General features: G+C 45.4%; 1 protein-coding gene across 1 annotated transcript; it reads right to left on the bottom strand.

Moving 5' to 3' along the window:
- Positions 1-125: 125 nt before the first annotated feature.
- niban2b (niban apoptosis regulator 2b) lies at positions 126-20,162 on the bottom strand. The gene is made up of 14 exons (XM_027010899.2): positions 19,792-20,162; positions 13,366-13,496; positions 12,807-12,935; positions 12,598-12,703; positions 12,230-12,397; positions 8,523-8,638; positions 6,430-6,534; positions 6,155-6,317; positions 5,005-5,192; positions 4,499-4,654; positions 3,434-3,550; positions 3,236-3,343; positions 3,017-3,128; positions 126-2,889 (listed from the first exon to the last, which is right to left on the bottom strand). The coding sequence occupies exons 1-14, from the start codon at positions 19,844-19,846 to the stop codon at positions 1,826-1,828; spliced, it is 2,718 nt and encodes a 905-aa protein (XP_026866700.2). The 5' UTR covers positions 19,847-20,162; the 3' UTR covers positions 126-1,825.
- Positions 20,163-20,368: the final 206 nt, after the last annotated feature.

Genomic DNA, 20,368 nt, shown 5'->3' with positions numbered 1-20,368 from the left:
TAAACTTGAATATTCTGCACAGAATGTTAAATTCCCCTATACGTTCTGATAAATGTGGGTACCAATTGTACTACAATTCAAGTTGCAATTCTTCAAGCCACAAAAACACAATTACAAGTATCAAATTATTTTTCACTAATTTTATTTGTGCCGGCAAATTTTATAATCATGAGTAGAAATTCTGGAAAATTCTTGTTTAAAAAGATATAATAGTGCAGGTATTAATTCCTTGTGACCCATTAATTTTATGCTGAAAGTAATATCAATAAATAAAGCATTCAGATCAAACACAAACAGTTGAGTGTTGTCGTAAATAAGTCTCAGTAGAGATTTATGTAAGGTTCCGTAGGGCTATATCTCAGTAGGGTAGTCTAATTTAAAAGCTGTTCCTATAAATTACCCTAATATTTCGGCCCCAACATCCGCGTCCAACGATCTATACGGACGGTGAACTGGGGGTTCTACTGCCCTCTGGTGGCAATGTGAAAGAAACAGAAAGTCAGCGTAGTACTAATGTGTAGCACTCGTACTGTATGCTGGCCTGTAACTGACAACAACGACTTGAAAATGTAAGTGACAAATCTAATCGATTTATTATCAATAATTTTGAAAGTAACGAAGTGCACCAGGTAATAAATAAAACTATATATTCAGGAGAGGATTAAGCAACAGAATAAAAATAAATGTTAAAATGTCCAATTCATTCAGTTAGGCTGAATGAAATTTAAGTCCAATTTAAGTCCAATTTAACTTAGTTTGAACATTATATTTGAACATAAATCATTCAGATTAATTTCAAACTGAAATGACAACCCCCCCGAAAACAGCTGCAGGTTTCTCTACTACGATGGCTGACACCTCAGTGAACCAACTACGCTATTGCCCTTAAACTCAAAACCCTCCTGTTCGTCTGGCTTCAGAGACTGGAGATCTGCTCTGCACACATGACCTCACAAGACACACAGCAAACACACATTCACCACTACACATAACAGGGGAGTCGCCTAATATTTCTCACCGGACACATGAGCATTGTGACTAACAACATGATTAGGCTTTTTTGGCTGCATCAAGTCAGGACAACTTCATAAAAATGATTTTTGTATGACCACCAAACACATAACAGACAGGTGTTGGTTGTGTTCCTAGAGTGACTTCAGAAGAGACAAACATAGGTTGGTTATAATGAAAGATTACTATTAAAAAAAAAGAAAAAAAAAAAAGAAGAAGAAACATTTCCATTGACTGTTATAAGAAGGAAAATATCTGTGTATTTTACAAAATAACAGGCCAAACAAAAATAAAGCAATACAAAATGAACAGGAAAAATATTCAGTGTTTTCAGTTTGAATTCAAGCAAGAGAAAAACATCCGACTCAAAAACTGAGTGGAGGGGAAGAAAAAAAAAAAAAAAAAAAAAAAAAAAAAACCCACGCACATTAGGAATGAGGAAATACACCAGCATGGAGTCAGTTATAGAGCTTTAGGCAGTCTTATTGTCAAATTCAACAGTTCTGCAGCATTTTGCACAATCTGTAAATAACTATAAAAAAATTGAAATGAATAGAAGTGATATGGAGAACGATATTATGCACAAAAGTTATTACTTAGGACAGAGCTTTCCTTGTAATATGTGCCAAAAAGTGAAATGGTAAAGTCAGATATTCAAAAAGATATATGAAGGCAAAAAGGACTCAACTGTCTAAGTGAGACTGTGTGTAAACAAACAAACCACCTTAAAAACCTTCTCTGTCAAACTAATCACTTTAGCCTAGAAGTTTATAGGGCTAAAAAGTGTACTTATAAAATACGGAATTCTGGTATTTTAGTTGTTTTCATTAGTTATCTGAGTTTGTGCTTTTGGTGTGTCTTCTTTACCAGCATGCTCCTGTCCTGTTTCACAGTCATTTTGTTTCTCCTCGCCTATCTTTGTTGTTGCCATGGCCGCCTGCAGCGCCTCCTCCTCAGCCACCTCATTGGCCGGTGACTGAAAGCCACTGTCGTCGTGGTGAGGCACGCTGCAGTGGGCAGCTGTTGGTTGGAGTTCTGAGCACGAGTCTGAAGCATTTGCTGCAGTTTCGTGCCTGTGTTCTTCTTTTGCAAGTTCCTCCTCTGCTTTTGCAGGTGGCTGGGCCTCCTCTGGGCCCGGGAGTACTCCCTCATCCTCCTGGATGGATACTGCCTCCATCTGTACCTCTCTTTGACTTCCGGGGGCAGGCTGCACCTCCTTGTTGCTTATGGTTCCACTATGCTCCATTGGAAAGGAGGCGTCCTCCATTTTTGGAGGAGGTGCAACTTCGATCATCTCCAGGGTGCCACCCTCTCCACCCTGCTCACCGTCAGCCTCTTGCACCGCATCCTCGATCTCCTGGATGGCACACTCTATGGCCAGTTTACTCTCCGAGTCCTGTGGAGACATGGGCACAGCCTCCTGTGTGCTGGGATTTGTGGTTTTTTCTTTATTGAGTGTGGTCCCATTGGGTATAGTAGGTGGGGCCTCCTTAGGTGGTGGCCCATTGACTTCCTCTTTGGTGATGGCTTCCTTTTCAGATGAAGGCGTGGGCGGAGCGAGCGGACTGCCCTCGCCCTCCTCTTCAGGAATGTCATCCACCCCTGGCACCTCCAGGCAGGACTCGGGCAGCGCTGGTGTGGCTCCATCCTCCTGGATCATGGAGACCACCTGTTTCATCCTACACCTCCTCCGGGTCTCTGCATCTTCATGCTCATTCCCCTGCTCCCCATCCACCTCCTGCTGCCCGCCTCCGTACTCCCCTGCCCAGTCGATAGGAGGATTCTCCCCCAGTAGGTGCAGGTTGGGGTCGCTGTTGGTCAGCACGATGCTGTCCCGGTAGAGGTTGTGCCTCCTCTGCACGGCAGCCTCTTTCACCGCTGGAAACGAGAGGTCATAGTTAGTATCGTGGCAAACCTGCTACGGTGTGGCATGCTGAGCGACTAGACTGGAAGTACGAAAGCACTGAACGTCTCCGCATCAAGCGTCGGTGCAGTCCTGCCTTACCTAACATAATGTCCTTCATGACTGTCTGAAGCACCACCTCTTCAAAGATGTTCTCAACGAGGATGAAGCGGGAGAAGTCTTCGAAGATCAGCTCTTGGAAATGGGGAAAGTCCTGCAGACAGACATCAATAAATGTGGGCCTGGCAGTGACTCACCAGTATGTTGTGCAGTATGAAACGCCTCCATGTGGCCACACCATGGAATACGTGAAGGTCTTACCACGGAGCAGGACGGCGACAGCTGCTTCAGCATATAGGGAATAAAGATCTGCAGGAGGGCCTCTCTGAAGAACCTCTTGCGCACGGTGCTGCTGTCATAGTCAAATTTCTGCAGGAACAAAAGTGGGATGTAGGAATCAGCCAGGCAGGGAAAAGGAGAGCATCGCCACGTGCATCGCCGCGCTGCTCTCTGGCTCACCTTGATGACGCGGTCCTGGCAGCCCTGGATGGCTTTGCACAGGTCCTCCTTCCCCTCCTGGGCCTCCAGGCTCTGATGGAGGAGCTGCTCAAACGTGTACACCGCATCGTCCATTTGCTGCAGCACATGAAAAAAGAGGCAGGGCCAGTGAGTGCATTATGTATATGTGCACATATCCCCGTTTACCAGCAGGGGGCGTCTGTGACAGCGAGCAGGCTTTGTGAGGCCGCCACGATACTATGTGTATTTAAATGTAAAAAAAAAAAAAAAAAAAAAAAAAAAAAAAAAAAAAGCATGTTCAGTCTTGTGTGGCCACTCCCTCTGCACCAATAACAGTCTCTTGGAGAACTCCTGTGCTTGTTCAACTGTTTTGGATTCACCACTGTGAAAAGCTATTAAAAAAAGGTCCCAGAACTGCTGATGCCTCACTAATCTCTGGCCAGAACTGTTGTTAGTAATAGTGGAAATGAACAGGCAAGCTGTTACTTCAACAATTATACTACGAGCCTGAAACCTCTCAGGTATGAGCATACAGTTAGTACTGATAGTAAAATGGTGCTTTAATGGGTATATATATATATATATATATATTTTTTTTTTAAATAGTACAAGCTTCCTCTTTTTTTAATTTTCTCTTCACTCTTTGCTTGTTAAGCATTGACAGCAACAGTTGAATCTGCCCAATAGGTCATGATATCTGCGTCACTATGTGACCAGAACACACGTCCTATGCCACAAGAGCAGAAGCAGTGACGATAAGAAGCAGAGTCACGAAGCACATTAGCAAATCTCACACATGGCAAGAAAAACAATTCCACATTTATTTTCACACCATCTGCCACTCCAAGGGAAAAAACAAACAAAAAAAACTTGGCAGTTGACATCAAATGATCACACCCCCAGAATAGCTAATTCAGTGCCGAATAATTATGTATCTCTATCCCCCTACCCCCCAAATGTTGTACTGGCATGACTGCATTTTTTCCAGGGAGCCAGTTTCTGGCTGTCCCTGACCAGAAGTCTTGGGCTTCGGGGTAGCACGGGGAAGCGCGCACGAGCACTCGCCTCTCTCATGAGGATCTGGGCCCTCTGGACGAACACGGATGGGCTGGTGACATCAAATCTCTGCTGCAGGCCCTCCAGCTGAAGCTGCTCCACCTTCTCGTAGCAGGGCTGCATCTTCACCGGGTGGAATGCCAGCATGGAGATCTTCTCCATGTACTGGTGGACAGGAGGAAGGAGAGACGTTGGAGGACACAACTGTGCAACACAGCACTCACTTGGAAAACCATGCAGCAAGAAGAACTAAATAAATATTACATAAGCCACACGGATAGAGTACAGGTTTAACAGGTTCAGTAAATGTTTATTGAATTACCACAGAAGAACCTAAGGAATCTCTCAGGTTAATAAAAAAAAAACAAAAAAAACCCCCCACACTTCTCTCACAAATGCTCCTTTTCACCCAAACATCCTTGGTGGGAAAAGCAAGTGGGGTAACAATAACATTTGAGCCAGGAAGACCTTTCCCAATGCCATGCGTCAATCATGGCTGAGGAGACCCCCCTCACCTCCCCCAGCTTCTCCTTGCTGCCGCCGTTCAAGAGGTTCTTGCTCATGTTCACCAGCTCCCTGAAGAAGATGTCCCGCACTTCAAAGAACCCTCGGCTGGTGGGCTCCATGAGGGCCTCCAGGATTGAGGTGATGTAGGGCTCGATGCTCACCTTCAGGAGCTTCTCTGCCTTCGGGTGCACCAGAGCTGGAGGCCAGTACAGGACACCAAACTTTACTGTTCATACCAGACAATAAAAAAAGGTCTTCACCCCCATACCTCTAATCTAGTTTCTGGTCCTGGATTGAACAGATTACTAGACTACATTATCTGTTCACTTCCTAATCTTACTGATTGGCCACTTTATCGTCACACCTGTCTGGTAGGGTGGAAAATCTGTGGCCCCTGGTCCGCAAGGGTATGACCCAAATTAACTAGCACCAATTACAAAATGTTGGACTGGATTTTGGATTCACGGTCCAGAGTTAAAAGTCTCCAGAAGAAATGATTAATTAATTACCTTAAGAGAGTCCAAAAAGGAAAAAAACAGAGATCATATGTGCACAATCCAAATGTTAAACCCAAATGCATTACTACACAACACTTTGTTTTAAGCAATGACACACTGGCCCGTTAATGTTGCAAATTTAATAGAACATCATTTTGCAACCACCTACATTCCTAGAAATGTTTCTTCCCCTGGTCATTTATAAATAAAACAACCTGGGCTTCAAGCCAAGGAGATTTATTGTTTTCCAAGCAGGTCCGTAAAATGAGATTATTGCAACTCTGCTGGGAGAAACCAGTGGAGTGACCCTCGTCCTGAATTCCGTGAGGAGCTTTAATCAGCAGAGTGGGCCAGTGAAGTTTGAAAACGCGCACATCCCCACAGGGAACAGCAGCCCTCCAAAGCTGCTCAGACTAGAGTTCTGCTTGCCTGGTTATCGGCTACTTTCCGACATGCAGAGTGCCAAGAGGAACCCTCAACCACTCATGGAATGCAGTCGGTCGACTCTCAGTTTCGCATAGCAAATATTGTGCGCTTAACATGCAGTTAAAAAGATAGTAAAAACTTTAGAAGGACACGTGTTCTGAACACTGTCTAGACCAATTCAAAAGACCAAAAGCGACTGTCAAAGCATGCTTGTGTGTGTGTCCCACAGCACTACCTCTGATTTTACTGCCAACGTGCTCCTTGGAGGTAATAATCTGGTCCATATCAGTGCGGATGGAGGCTTCCAGAGGGGGGCGCCCTGCCTCACACCTCTGCACGATTGCTTCGTACTGCGACTGGGCTTGGCTCTGAACCAAACTGTACACTGCGTCCGAGATCTGCACACACGGTATTATGAGCTAAATTTGTAGTAAAAGCCAAAATTAAGGTAATGAGGAGAAACCTGTTATTCCAATCCCATAGCAAATGGTGTCCTACTGAGTTCCTTACCAGGATCCAGCTCCTTTGTCTATCATGCAATTTGCCCTTCAGTCGAGGGCTGATCAAATCTCTCAGCTCTGACAGCAGAGTTTCCATAACCAAGTTAGCCAAGATCTGAAAAGACATGGAAGGAGGAGCGTCAGCTGCCACAGGGAGCTTAAATGTACCAAAGCTCTCACTCAAATATCTTCCTGGGAACAGTATTAGATAAGGTAAAGTATTCCTGAAAACATTCAAAAGGCATTATTTGTTAGCATTATGGATTTGTTAAAACCAGGTTGCCAGAAGCACAATGCAGCTCAGACCAACATGCTGCAGCCGTAGGCAACTTGAATCCCCGCCTTTCCACCCCCAGACAGATTTGGGATCAGCCCAGGGCACCCCAGACAGATACTGGAGAAATCTAGTAGCTCAGCACAAGACTTTGAGACATCGAGTTGAGGCCTGGGAGCTACAATTCAGCATTCCTATGTGCTTCGCCGACAGCGAAGGCTACACACACACACACACACACACACACACACACACACACACACACACAGAGAAGCACACACACACACACACACACACACACACACACACACACACACACACACACACACACACACACACACACACACACACACACACACACACACACACACACAGAGAAGCACACACACACACACACACACTAATGACTTGGGCCTCCTCCTCAAACAGGATTACACGTTAACTGATGTAAGGGAGACCCGAAAACCACACCCGAACTCCTCCCACTGTCTCAATATCCACCTCTGTGTACAAACACCTGGGAGTGTGCCGTCTTAAAATTGGAGAGAGAGGTTGAAGTTTTCAATCCTCAGGTCAAGAGGAGGTTTAGCCCTTCACCGCACATACCCTGCTCCTAGATCTTAAAACTCTGCACCAGGCCTTAACAGAACCACTGTTGAAGCTGCACTCAGCCTTGTTGCCAAGTCACAATTCTACCACTTCAATATTTCCCAACAAACAGTGAGAGGAGCAGGTGCATTGGGTTACGTGCAAGAGCTGCAGAAAACACTCGGGTCACCCGGAACTTGACACGCCCTTCAAACAGGCGTCAGCACGCCACAGTGGCCACCAGGAGAATGTTGTGAAACGTCGCTAGGCAGAGCTTGGCTAATCACCTCAGCCAAGCCTGGGACTACTTTAAGGCTACATTTGTCCCACATGGCCAAATAATGGAGAAAGATTGACATCAGTGGAGAGATGAATTGTGACACACTGTCAAAGGTCTGAGTCACCTGACAGATGCATGAGCATCGCAGGGAGTCATTTCACACAGCAATCCCAAAACGCACCTATAAAAACAACAACAATCCCTCCTTTGTGTGAGAAACTGCCACTCAGGGTAAAAAAGCTCAAACGTTTCCCATTGGAGCCTGCAGAAATACAAGACATTTCTGAGTGTGTCTGTGTCCCACCCTCACCCTCCAACATGCAACAACTATAGTAAGGTTGTAGCGATCCGTAATGCTGTGCTATATGTTATAAATAAACACATGACTTCATGCATGGCACTGCTGAGGTATTAGATCAGCACTGATTGGGTCCCACCTGGGGTGAATTGCTCAGAAGGAACTCTGAACGACTCGCGTCAGGTTTCACTTCCTCCAACAAGAGTATCAGGGGCCCTAATATCCAATGTATGTTGAAAACAAAGACTAATCAGGGTCGTTTCTGATAAAGGCCCCCGAGGGGAAACCAGACTGCAGAGCAGTGCTATAGAAGCGAAAAAGAACCACACCCTACCACTAGCCTGCTCTGCTCTTGCCAGACAGCAACAATACCCTTTGCAAGGACCAAGCTGCTAAAAGCATAGAAGTGGGTCACTGAGCATTTCGATGGCATTTATATCCAAATTATTATCAGAAAAAGTCACAGCAGTTCCGAGGTTCTGACCACTGCGTATCTGTGTGCAGGCACTACATACAGAATCTGAATATGGACACTCAATGTCTGATGGAGCAAGCTCATTTCCCTGTGGACAAGCTGAAAGACACAAGGACAACTCTGCCTGCTGGTGTCTACATGTGCAGTATAGTGAAGACCAAATGTCAGCATGTGAGGGTTTGGATTACCTGGGGTGGAAGCCCACACATCATGTCCCAGGTTCCATATTGGTTGCGAGCCTGCCGATAAAGACGTACAGCATCCGTAAAGGCTGGAGTCTGCACCTTGCACTCCTCTGACAGTCCTGAGAGAGGGCAAGAGGAAGGCATGGGAACAGATGTTAGGTCTTCTTCAACCTCCTCCTCAGTTTCAATGGCATGATCAAAAGCACATGCAGGTTTGACAGTGATTCATCTCCCACTGCACACTTCCTTATTCAAGATGTTTAGAGAAGCAAGACAGAGGACGTGTGTATATTGCTGAAAGTGTAACTATGCAGCTCCCCATCTCACACACATGCACATTTCTTTATATATATTACATAATTCTCCATGGTGATTTCTCAACAAAACACCACCATGGTTACCCAGGTAATTTTAGCAATTATAAAGTGAGAACAGCAATTTATAAAACTAAACAAAAACAAACCAGAGACTGGTTGCTGTTTTGACCTGCTTGCACATATTGTTGATTTGGTCAAAGGCTGTAGTGTCAAAGCTACTGTATCTCCAGGGTTCAGACAACAGCTTTCACACCGTTGGTGCATCTGCACGCGTGCATGTATGGTGGAGGAGGAGCTTCTCACAAAGAGGGGAAGTAAGCTGGAAGGCGGGCTGGGTGCGGGAGCTGCTGGAGAACAGGCAGGAAGTGCCCAGGCTCCACATCGGAGCGCTGCATGAGTAAGCACCGACACATTTCAGCAGGGCACATTGAAGCCTCGAGTAGGCAAGAGCACCGAGAGGTCTATTTGTGCATCATTTGTGCCTCTTTTGAGGCACAGCTGCAAGAAACATGATGCAAAAATACTGGTGTCCGCTAGGCCCATGTAAACCCCATGTTGTTCTAAGCGTTAGCGAAACCACTGCCAAGTAAACCATAACTCTTGAGACTTCATTATTGTTACACCATAAAAAAAAAAGGATCCAACTTCTACAAACCAAACCAGATCCTCCTGCCTGCTAGCAAACAAGATCAGTCGCCCTTCACCCATCCAGGCATCCACGGTGAACCACTCAGGCATGTGCACTAGTTTAACCATTACCTCGGCCTGGCTTGGCAGTTCCATTCAGACTGGTCTTCTCCCTCACTAGGCCGGAGATAAGTGAGCAGATCTGCCATGTCTGGATCCTACTACCTTTTTAGTAGTGGTCCTGTGTTACTTCCTTCTGATAACCAAACCACAAGGATTCCAGAATAATCTTGGCTCCGGAGCAGTTCTGGAAGTGCTGGAAACCGACACCAGACACCACCTTGGTGTCTCCTGGCTGTTCAACCGGCTCTAACGTATCCTAACCCCTGACGAATGCTGCATGACGGAATGCCCTGGGAAATTAATTGCCATAGAGAAACACACTTTCCTAGGATACCAGTGAGGGTGGCTTGCACAACTGTGAGGTTTCACCAAACTACCATTGCAAACTGGCACTGTAGAATGCTCCCATGTTGGCTAAGGTTTGGAGTCCAATCCAGATTAGGTACTGGACCACGCAGTCCATCCATCCCAGCTCCTCCGAAATGGGACAGTGTCTGGCCGCTGAAATGGCAGGCATGTCTGGATTATTGCACCTGCACTTTCCAGACATGGACCATGCTGGGTCCTTCCAAGGAGAGCCGTGTGAGAGCAGAGCATCGTAGCAGACTGAAGCAGAGCTGCAACCAAACCTAAACCCTGCTGGAAACACGTGCCCAGCTCATGCCTTCACCACAGGAGTTTACATGATTAGAGCATTCATTATTTAACAGGAAATATCCAAGAACCTCCTGAACAGTTCCTGAAGTTTGGGTTAGTAATCCTGGGCAAACATCCTTGCATTGCAACACATCAAAAGGAAGTTGCATCACTGGATGAGAAAGTAAGTGTTTGTCTATATATTGCCCCCCCCGTCTTTATGGTACTATTTAGTGTTATGACTGACAAACAGTTCCCTTTGTAATGTTGTCAAACTAGTGATGTTTTGTCTGAAATATGTAAAGCCCATACACACCAAATGGAATTAAGGCTGAGTAGTATAAAAGGCAGCGTGGTCACCAAACTAACTTAATACAGTGCAGAACAGAGCTTTTCTTCAGCCTTGACCTTGGCCGCAACATCCCCAGCAGTGCGTGTCAAGGGTAGTGCTGACAGGCTTCCCCTGCGCTCTGCTCATAGATACGCTCCTGCAGACACAGCTGGGCCCCCATGACCCCTGCTCCAGCACAGCAGTGTCTGTGCATGGTTTCTGATTGGCTGATTAACAGTATTAAATCCCTCTGACACTTGAGAGCCTGCTCCAGGCCTTGTTTGGGAAAAATGTGTCCTTGTGTATGGCTGACACACACACACACACACACACACACACACACACACACACACACACACACACACACACACACACACACACACACACACACACACACGCACACACGCGCACACGCACACGCACACACGCACACACACACGCACACACACACGCACACACACACGCACACACACACGCACACACACACGCACACACACGCACACACACACGCACACACACACGCACACACACACGAGGACATCATGGTCCTCCCCTCATTCTAGGTATGACCGGCATCCCTCCCTCCCTAGGGGAGTAGCTAGGTCCAGCTGTGACCACTCAGAGGAATCTGGACTCCAGCAGAGAGACAGAGCGGCTGGGTTTTATAGTCCACCAAACCACAAAGACAGCAAGGGCTTCCTCTTACATTAGTCCCTTTTGCAGATAGGTTAAGAAAGCATAATTACACCCAGAGAGCTCCAGAGTCCATGGATTCCACAAACGGCATAAACATTAAACGAGAAGCCCATATGATGCCTGGGAACATATAATGGAAATGAGTGTGTTTCTAATGCAAGATTCTGGAGCAGAAGCAGCAAATTACTGCAAACATGTTGGTGTAAGTAAGTTATAGTGAAGAACTGAAATGAGGTAATGCACCAGGTTCAAACTGCTGGGGCACAACAGGTGTGGATTTCTTTACTTGACAGACCTACTCCAAATAACAGCAGCCAGACAGCATATGGGTCAGAGGCAATTTGGCGTAAACCTGTCACTGAGAATAACAAAGCTCCGAATCTTGGAGGTCATCATTTGCCATCACCATGTTGAGACAAGATGCAATCTGCAGTTTTTATACACTGTGCATAATGATCCGATCAGAAGGCAATGAGATCCTGCATTACATTATGGCATATTTGATGATGATGATGATGATGATGATGATGAATATGGAAATTAGCTATAAACCATGACAAAACTCTCCATTTTCCAGACCATTTCCATATATTCTAAAACAAAATGGCAAAGTAATCTAGACAGATAATGCATTCAATTTTATGGTGTGCAATAAAAATGAAACTTTACACTTCCAGAAGTGCAGAGATTTGGAACACTGTTGAAAAGACAGTTCATCTGGTTACTGAAAAACAGCAGAGATGTCTCAGGTAACACACACACTCCACAACACACACACTCTTGGGTCTGCTTACACACTGTCCATGGCCCTTCATAAACTCTCATAGCCGTGAGCTACCAAATCCTTTCTGCTCTCCTGCACCAAAAGCTCTGATCGCGTTTCCTTTTTGATAAACAGCCATCAAAGCGTGCTTCTGCACGGCTGACGGCCACGGCACGCCATCGCGCTGACGTCAGGGAAAGGGCGGGGCGAGGCTCACCGTTGTTTGTGTGCCGGATGCAGTCCTGAAAGACAGCGTTCCACTTCTGCTGCTCCTCCGCAGAACCTACGCAGAAATAGTGGTGGCATGCGTAAGGATGCCACAAGATTAGAGGGAACTGCGTGGCACACTTCAGGAAGGGGGAGCTGCCCACTTTTGCCTTCACATCTGCCAAACACAAACACACACACAAACAAATGAGTGGTCAGGCATTGTGCATCAAGCTGTGCTATGAATCCCCAGCGTGTATGACACTAGAACTTGAGTAAAGCCCCTTCCTGTGGTACGTCACATTAGCCGAGCTCCCTTGCTCCCAACCCGCCCGCCCACTTCACCTGTTCGTCAAGCCTCCCTCCTCCCTTTCTCACCAGGAAGACTGGAGTTCAGCAGCTCCAGATAGCTCTCCATGGAGATTAGCACCCTATAGCCTGCACAGTTGATAGTTCCTTTTGGCTGTAGACCTCGGTTATGTGCCTGAGCAGAAGGTGCAGCACGCACACAAAATGCACTGTTAAAATCAAGAAGGCACAGTAGTTGACAAACATCATTGCGGAGGTTCAAAGATTTCCCCAGTCACCTGTTTGCTCTCATAGTAGCTGATGTTGTAGGAGTCAGGAATGAAGAGGAAACGATTACGCCACTTTTTGTTTTCCTCCAAATACTGGAAAAGTGTTCCAGAGAAGATGGACTTGTTGGCAAGCGGCACCTATAAGCATTGATAGAAAAAAAAAAAAAAAAAGAGGGTCAAATGTAACAGGAGACGGAACTTGGTGCCGCTCCAGAGCTCAGATCATTCCCTGTTATTCTCCACTTAAGCTTCTCTTAGATAATTATCTCTTATTATACTGTATGGAGAGATGTTTGCACTGGAGGAGCTTAAGATCTGAGCTGTGTTTTTTTAAGCTTCTATACACCCACAAAGCAAGTGTGTGTGTGTGTGTGTGTGTGTGTGTGTGTGTGTGTCTTCACTTCACATGAAGCATACACATATGCACAACTACATATCTCAAATAAACTAATGCAAATGTGTCCAGGCAGAAATGCTTCTTCATGGTTTGTTGGCACAAAGCTTTGCCGAAGGGGAGGAGTAAACCAGACACAGAGCAAGGAGGAGGTGCAGAAGGTGGAGCTCTTACCTTGCGACGCAGTAGCTGAGGCTGGGGCCCGCCTCCCCCCTCCACATCGTAGCGCACCTTGTTGAAGAGGGCCACAACGTACTGCTTCTCATAGAGGTGGCTGAACTCACCCAGCACCGTGCCCGTCCGTGCTGAGGGGCACACGTACACTTTTCAGTGAGGTGGTCACTTACAGGTCATAAAGCACAACAGAGAAACTGGAACCATTTAAAAATGCTGTTTTTTACTGCCATAGCAGACCACAAACTTCGACAACTATACAAGGATTCATCAGTAATGAGAAGGTTTAGTCCATCATCTTGGAGTTAAATATTAACAGCTATTCACACTGCTGCTTTGTGTCTTATCAAAAGGAGTAGATTGCAATATCTGAGCTGCTTTACACACACACACACACACACACACACACACACACACACACACACACACACACACACACACACACACACACACACACACACACACACACACACACACACACACACACACACACACACACACACACGCGTCGTCAGCTCAGTCCATTTTGTTTGCGCTCCTGAAAATGTCACATTTCAAAATTCATGTGGGAACAGCTGCAAGCCAGTATACAGGGCATTTCCTAAACTGTATGCTGTGGTGGGAACTCTACTTGTTCAGGATGGTTTTAGCAGGGGAGAGTAGTGATGTATGAAAGAGGGAGGGAGACGGACAGACAGACAAGTAGATTCCGCCTGACCTGACCAAAAGGTCACATACATCACACTACATCAAGTGACCATGGATACTGGTGGATGCAGAGACAGCCAACAGCAGACAGAGCCGCCAAGAGGTGGGGCTAATCCTGAGTTTACGTCACATAGGTCACTGTGGGTAGGAGATGTGCAGCTACACAATATTTAAGGACATGGAGGGGATTTGGGTAAATGAAGAGACAAATAAATTCAGATTAAATCCACGCCGTTACCCTGCACAGACGTCAGTCAGAGGCAACGCACGCAACACAGATAATAAAAACCGCAGAAAAGAGCAAATTGCCTTCTCAGACTACATCTACTCCACACCACGATAATGAAAAGACTTTCTGGCATGAAAAAGGATCCATGGGCAAGTCATTAAATGCTCTCGATGAGTCTGGAGAGTGTAATTAAGTGCCAAATCCACTCAGGAGTCACCAATATTAAGGGTGCAAGGACATGACAGGGCATGAGTCTTACAGTTCACACTCACTACTTCTTGACTCCAGCCTTGGCACAGCAGCAAACGTGGGCATCTTCTTTAACAGGTGGATATTCCGTGGAGTGTAGCGCCCTTGGAAAACGGTGCGCCATTACAGAATCAGTGGGATGGAGGTCTAGGACAGTATGCTTGTGAATGGAACTGTTGTTTGTACCTCGTGCACAAGTACTGCACTATGCAATGAGGTCACTGCATGGAGATATTAGGTGTGAGACTATTCATTTGCTACTGCTGCCACACTGTACAGTACATGGCAGGGCTATTGTTTAGTGGACCCATAGTTCATAGAGAACAGGCCTAACGTAAACTCTGGATGCATCAGACCAAGGAAATCCTATACATGGCCTTATATGGCTTTGAACTATTCAAAGGCGTCTGAAGTGGGAAAGGGAGAGAGAGAGAGAGAGAGAAAGAAAAAGAAAGAAAGAAAATGAAAGAAAGAAAGAGAAAGAAAATGAGTAAGGGCAAGGCATTGAAGGCAGTCATTGTTTGCACATTAAACAAACACGCTGGAGGAGTACAAACCTCTACCATGCTTCAGCTCTCATGCAAAGTCACTTACTACTGAAGCTCAAGGCGCACACAGGCACGAGCACATGAAGACTTATCAGCTTGGGAGAAGACAGGCCAAATGCAACATTGTTATCACATAGCTTTTCATCTTCATCTCCTGTTCCCCTGCGCATGGTAACTCCAGAGCCAAACACATCGGCAGCATCCCACGCTATCGCCCACGGTGGAGGCATGTGACCGTTGGCCGAGAATCAAACCGGCCTGCTGTTTTAGTGGAGATCTTGGAAGAGGCCACCGATGATGTTGCTTTAAATACTGGATGATGGAAGATTTCATTGACAGCACTAGTCAAACACTGGGGAAAGGCCTTGCAGTAGAGGAGGGTTTTGCTTAGATGTAAAGGAAACCTCCTATAAATGATCTGGGATCAATTCTTCCATTTCTCTTTGGCCATGGGACCTTGCTGATGGGAGCTCTGAAGGGCACGAAGGGGACAAGTTGCAAGGAGGGTGTGGGAATGTCAGCGAAATATGCTCACTACAGTAGGGGGAGGGTAGAGGAGGAAAAGGAGATGACAGAAGAAAGAAAAAGAAAGAAAGGGTCTAAAGGGAGAGAGAGAGAGAGAGAGAGAGAGAGAGAGAGAGAGAGAGAGAGAGAGAGAGAGAGAGAGAGAGACAGAGACAGAGAGAGAGAGAGAGAGAGAGAGAGAGAGAGAGAGAGAGAGAGAGAGAGAGAGAGAGAGAGGAGAGAGAGAGAGAGAGAGAGAGAGAGAGAGAGAGAGAGAGAGAGGGAGAGAGAGAGAGTGAGAGAGAGAGAGAGAGAGACAGAGAGAGAGAGAGAGAGACAGAGAGAGAGAGAGAGAGAGAGAGAGAGAGAGAGACAGAGAGAGAGAGAGAGAGAGAGAGAGAGAGAGAGAGAGAGAGAGAGAGAGAGAGACACAGAGAGAGAGAGAGAGAGAGAGAGACAGAGAGAGAGAGAGAGAGAGAGAGAGAGAGAGAGAGAGAGAGAGAGAGAGAGAGAGAGAGAGAGAGAGAGAGAGAGAGAGAGAGAGAGAGAGAGAGAGAGAGAGAGAGAGAGAGAGAGGATAAACATTTTAAGAAAAAGTCTGCCAACAGTCCAAACAGCCTGGCCTGGTTCCTGAGGACGCAAGAGAAGAGGGGCAGTTCTGTTCTATAGGACAACACCTTACATGCGAACTGCCTTCCATAACCTTCTTCACATTTTTCATATACTACTCTAGCCAGTTTCAGTGTGTTAGGGAATCCGGGCCATCTGCCAAAAGACTGATCCTTAAAGGGATTGTATATCCATTTAGAAAAGGTACTGGAGAGGAGGAGCAATACAGAAGATAAGTTAGTTCAGTATAAAGTTTTTGGTGAGTAATAAACAGCCATTTAAAAGTATAGTTCATGAACAGGGCCTCAAGAGTGGGAGTGACCACAAGATGTGTGTGTGTGTGTGTGTGTGTGTGTGTGTGTGTGTGTGTGTGTGAGTGTGTGTGTGTTAGCCTGTGCTTGTGATCCTGAGTCACACAGTGACTGAGTTACATGTGATACTTGCGAGACTTTGACGGCCTTCACCTTTTTCCTCTGTTGAACAGCCGGGAAGAAGAACCAACAATGTAAGCATGTGTCTTCACAAAATCAAATGTGCATTAAAAGAGAACAGGCCCTGACCAACAGAGGTGCTGTGGTATTATCACACAGTGACTATGGGTGTAACCACATATGACACTCATGACCAATCTTCCAATCTAGTTCTACTGGGTGCAGAGTATTGAGAAATCATTGCAAATGGTTTTGAACCATCATACAATACAAAAAGCAATATACAAAAGCAGCAAATCCCAAATAGTGTTCGTGTTTGCCAAAATTCAAATGTGCTTCATGATTGCTGCCTGATCTGAAATCACGTTTTCCAAAAACCATGACCATGTTGTCATCATATTCCTTTCTGGTGAAAAATAAGTGAATTGTGCAAACTCTGCAAAAACCAGAAAGAGCAAAAAGGGTACCAAAGAGCAGAGAGAGAGAGAGAGAGAGAGAGAGAGCTGCGGAAAACCAGAGAGAGAGGAGGATAACAGAGGGAGACCAGAGAAAATCCAGAGAGCCCAGAGAAACCAGCAGAATTAGAACTCAAGTGGGATTCTGAGGGCTTCTAGCTAACCACGTCAGACAGAGCAATAACTCTTATGAACTGATTTGAATTCCATACAATTACAGATTATTTTGAAGGTCATAACAGGCCCCATAGTTCACATACTTTATTTTCCATAAAGAATGTTGTAATATTGTTTTTTGGTTTTTTTTTTAAAAAAAGGCAAACTCAGCATAACTAAAAACCTTCAGCGGAAGCACATTTTGCATTCAGTATTCAAACAAAAGACCTCAGAAATAAGGCCCCAAAAGTGCTGCATTTTTTATATTAAGAGTGTAGCCTACTGATAATAGCACTGCAGGCAAAGTTAGGCATTTTGGATGCAATTATGTAATCTTAGAGCAAGTTTTGGACAGCTATGCTAATGTTTTGGCATCCGAGTGGAGTAATCACCTGATGGAAAACTGGCGTTTGCAAATCCCACAGGTGTGGGAGTAGGGGTGTTCATATCTGCTCATATCAGCAATTAGCCAACTGGTTTTATAAGCTGCTGTTTTTCTGACAGGCAACGCAAGCCTTGTTTTTGTTTAATTTGCCAAGATCTCCGCGTGTGCTAATTGTCCTGAGAGCCCCACCAGTGCTGAGTGCTTCAGCAAGCTTTAGTTTGACCTGGCAGAAACCTCCCTTCCACACACATGCACTGATTAATGATGTTGCCATCCGGAGTAGGTTGCTTTTGCAAGAACCTTGACTAATTTAATCCCCAGACTAACTGGTTTCCATTTCTTCGCCCTCATTGCTTTATAATCAGCCTTTTCAAGATCCAAAACAGAGGAGCCAATTCTTCTTCCCATTCTTTAGACATTCCAACTGGATGATTTCTATGGAGTGGCAAAGGAAGAGGTCTGTTTTGACTGACTCCCAGCTATTCTGTGGGTGACTAAGGGTTTGCTCACTGGTGAGAAACTCTGATATGTCACATATGTACATATTATAGCTTTTCTACCCAAATGCTAAGAAGGGTGAGAGATAAGGGGTAAAATGCTGATCTGCTACAGGATGTGTTGTGTCACATAAGAGGCCCATATCCTTAGCAAGGGGTGTGTATATGGGTGGGTGGGTCTGAGAGAGAAGCCTTGCTTCTTGAAACTACACAATCCCACCCTACTCTTACCCGTCTAGTCTCACAAAGGGGCCATAAAACATTTAGACATGGGCCAAACAACATTCCACTGCAGCATTTCCTGTCAAATCTACTTCTTGACGCCTGACCCTTTAACTTGGCACACGGGGGCCGATTACCTGCCAGCATAATAGCCTACAAGTTAAATTTGCCCAAGATTGCTCTACTACAATCTTTTTATTGAAGCAATCCGCGGTTTTAGTCACTAAAACAGGAAGTGTAAGTGTCTGTGTCAGTAAGATTGTATGATCTCATTGGTCATGCAGGGACAATGTTAACTGTGAGGAAGTCCATGTCTTTAAAACTGGTTATACACCATCAAGCAGCATTATGGGACGCAGAGCACCAAATTCAGCCATGAACCGTCACACACTGATTTTATCAGTGGTTTCGAATGTATGAAGGAGAGGAACTGCTTCTGCAGCAGCGCCCATAAGCAAACACAAATACAGCAATAGTGATCACTTTTCCAATAGATAATTAATCATTACTAGGTGGAGGGGCAGGGCTGACGAGGGTCTCGAACAGAACGGGAGCTCGACTGACCTCTGCTACAGGACCATGGAGTTTGTCTAATTAGTGTGACGCTATCCAGAAACACTCCAAGTTCCATGAACGATTTGAGCATTCTTGAGATTCCATAGCCTATATAACACGGTAAAACTGGAAGCCTGTGACAAAAAGAAAAGTATCCCCACCAGTTCCCTCTTCAAATTGCAGTATGTCATCCCATGCCTTCCTGCTTCTCCCACGCACATCTTCATCTCATTGTTAGGGCTGGAACCTTGCTGAAGTGACTCAATAACTTTGCTGTGGTTTTCAATCAGTGATAAACCATTAAATTAATCTGTGTCGACCTTCTATCCTAGTTGCAGTGTAGTCAGCTGGAAATAAACCTAAATTATCAGAAACAACAACCAGCATTTGAGGAAATGCCATGGATTAAGTTCCTCAGGAACCACCCCAAAAAAAACATTCCAACTCCTGCAAGCTCTCTCTCCCTTTCAGACTGGGTGGTTCAAGCCCCACTGGTAATTAAGGGACTGACTCTAGACATTCTCAGAGAAGCTGAAACAAGGTTTCCAGACGTTGGGCATTATTAGTCTTTAAAGCTTTGCTTGAGTGTAGTAAAAGTAACAGGAAACAGTAAGCCACGTCGCCGCGTAAAAGACATTCGGCGACAGAACGGCGCACGGGATTCACTTCTGCGCTCCACGCCTCCCCAGTATCCAAACGGCTGCCCAGTACACAGAAGCTACACTGATACACGTTTCTTGCCTTGTTAACAAAGTTACTTTCTTTAAGATCGACAAAGCAAGTAAAAAAAATCTCAAGGCTTTATAAATGTGTCTATCTGGGAAAGTGCTGAAAACTACGTTCTTTAGTCAACCTCCTATGTTCTGGAGATAACTTACCTGTAATAATTTCCCGTTTACCCTCATCAAGATGGCTTGATACAACATCCCCCATCGTGCCAAAATTAGTTGCTTAATCCAGCAGCTCAGTAGATTGGTTTTGTTTCAAGGGCACCGCTAGGAAATGTAAACTGGAGGGTCAACCGCTTATCCTACAATAAAACATAAACAAAGTTCATCAGTGCGTCAAAGCGCCTCCTCCCTCTTTGAAACCAACCGAATACCTCAGGAACAGCGTGGAGCGATACAACTCTAGGAGCAAAGGCGTGTGCGCACAATGGTGAGAACGAAGGAGTAAATGTACTGCTAGATCATTTCACCATGAGCTCCGTGAAACTTTAGCACAAACTCTAACACCCTCGTCGGCCTTGGTTCTGATCTGTTTTTTGTTTTGTTTTTTTAATCTAGGCCCTTGCTTCTCATAGGCGCGACGAGTCTCTCGAAGGTGTGGCTTCGGTGAGAAAGGTGACCTCATCTGTTAATCACGGGTGGGGTTTTAGATTAAAGTGTTGACAGTCCAATAATATACTAATATATAGCCGCACCTATCATTAGAATCAATTTTTGTTTTCAGAAT

This window comes from Electrophorus electricus, chromosome 9, assembly GCF_013358815.1.
Source record: "Electrophorus electricus isolate fEleEle1 chromosome 9, fEleEle1.pri, whole genome shotgun sequence".
Classification (NCBI taxonomy): Eukaryota; Metazoa; Chordata; class Actinopteri; order Gymnotiformes; family Gymnotidae; genus Electrophorus; species Electrophorus electricus.
The sequence above is the reverse complement of the archived record's forward strand: the minus strand, read 5'-3'. Positions and strand labels throughout refer to the sequence as shown.

Bases quoted from the DNA above. Each gene is read 5' to 3' on its own strand.
- niban2b (XM_027010899.2), bottom strand. From the start codon at position 19,846: ATGGGGGATGTTGTATCAAGCCATCTTGATGAGGGTAAACGGGAAATT. The intron at 4,655-5,004 runs GTGAGGGGGGTC...CCTGTCCACCAG, and splicing joins GCAAGGAGAAGCTGGGGGAG to TACATGGAGAAGATCTCCAT. The intron at 3,344-3,433 runs GTGAGCCAGAGA...TTGTTCCTGCAG, and splicing joins GCCAGGACCGCGTCATCAAG to AAATTTGACTATGACAGCAG.